The sequence below is a fragment of the Camellia sinensis genome, chromosome 10 (assembly GCF_055761805.1).
Source record: "Camellia sinensis isolate YWXY chromosome 10, ASM5576180v1, whole genome shotgun sequence".
Taxonomy (NCBI): domain Eukaryota; kingdom Viridiplantae; phylum Streptophyta; class Magnoliopsida; order Ericales; family Theaceae; genus Camellia; species Camellia sinensis.
In genome coordinates this window covers 124,104,886-124,106,529 of record NC_138970.1, presented here as the reverse complement: position 1 = coordinate 124,106,529, position 1,644 = coordinate 124,104,886, and the positions used below count along the sequence as shown (strand labels likewise).

Here is a 1,644-nt window from a genome sequence, read left to right as displayed (position 1 = left end):
TGGTTTTCTTAAAGTTTGGAGATTTTGCCCCTTCATCATGTTAAATACTATTTCTCAATTAAAATTTCCATAATCCATAGCATTAATAAAAATCTTGAGAAAAATATAGAGAAATTTCCATTTTTGAAAGTGAAATAAAATTTGTAAACTCAAACATTAATCATATCACTGTCACAACAATACCACATAAACATCTTCAAAGTAAAGAGATACAAGGTTAAAAATTAGTCCTATCTCAAGAATCAAGTGAAGAAGGCTAGGTTTTAGAGGAACTCTTCGTAAAATTTGAATATAATTGGTAGAATCCAAGATCTCCAAGTGAACTTCACTTTTTGCAAGAGCTTTTAGCTTGAATCTTAGTGAAATGAGAGATTTCTAGAGAGATATTACTAGGGGTTTCGGAGCTAGAGAGAGAAGAGAATAAAGAAAAGAAAAGTTAAAAGAATGATCTAGAAAGTAACTTTTTAAGTTGCTGAAAATCGCGCTGATTGTTTGAGCAGTGAACTTAAACATTCAATATTTCTGCCTACAAAACGAGACTCTAGGAATACCTTTTTCTTTGCTCAAGCGGTAACTTGATTGCTCGAGCGGTCCTTCATTCCACTTGGCTTGCAAAACCAACTACTTAGAGTATCACATCTTTGCTCGAGCAGTCTCTTCACCGCTCAAGCAGTCACTTGGAATGAAGATCTTGGAATGAATTTTCACAATCTTCATTCCTTAAGGAATTTCGCCCCGAAATAACACCAATTTACAATGCTACAACAACAACATAATAACAGCACACTAATTACAAGTCATCATCAATTCGAATAGCAAATGGATAACCTTTAACGAGGGATGCGAGGAAGATACAATAGAAAAAGCATGTTACCTTTGGTTTACTATACATTAAAGGAAAACGAAACAAGAGAAAGATTACATATTATCAAATAAATCCTGGTATTTCTCGCGGATTTCGACCTCATGCACCCAAGTTGCTTCCTCAACCCTGTGATGATGCCATAACACTTTAACTAACGGAATGGTCCTACCCCTCAATACTTGCTCTCGGGTATCTACAATTTTAACCTGTTTCTCTTCATAAGATGTATCCTCATCAACCTTGACATCCATCCAATCTAACACATGGGAAGGGTCGGGCTCATATTTATGAAGTATGGAAACGTGGAACACATTGTGTACTCTAGAGAGTTGTGGTGGTAAGGTAAGACGATACACAACCTCTCTTACTTGTTCTATAATGTCGAAAAGACCAATAAACCATGGAGATAACTTCCTGCTCTGACCAAATATCATCAATCCCCTCCTAGGAAAGATTTTCAAGAACACGTGATCTCCTACCTCAAAGGACAATAACCTCCGCCTCCGGTCAGCATAACTTTTTTGATGGATTTGAGCCGTAACTAATCTTTTCTGAATAAGAGCCATTTTCTTAGTGGTCTCACGAATCAACTCGGCCCTACTTCTGCCCAACAAACCGGTGACAATCAGCAAGATCAAACAAAGTAAACAAAGAAAACTAAAGATGATTTCAAGATGGAGCCACCAATGTTTACAAAGATTACAAATTATAGAGAGAAACTACTCCTAAATTTAGATTAAGCTACTCCTAAGATAGAATTAAGTTGTTATGTTGTTGTT

The 1,644-nt window shown here is 36.1% G+C and overlaps 1 protein-coding gene across 1 annotated transcript; it reads right to left on the bottom strand.

Moving 5' to 3' along the window:
• Nucleotides 1–918: 918 nt before the first annotated feature.
• Nucleotides 919–1,431, bottom strand: LOC114267641 (uncharacterized). Its single transcript, XM_028208693.2, has one exon. The coding sequence runs from the start codon at nt 1,429–1,431 to the stop codon at nt 919–921; it is 513 nt and encodes a 170-aa protein (XP_028064494.2).
• Nucleotides 1,432–1,644: the final 213 nt, after the last annotated feature.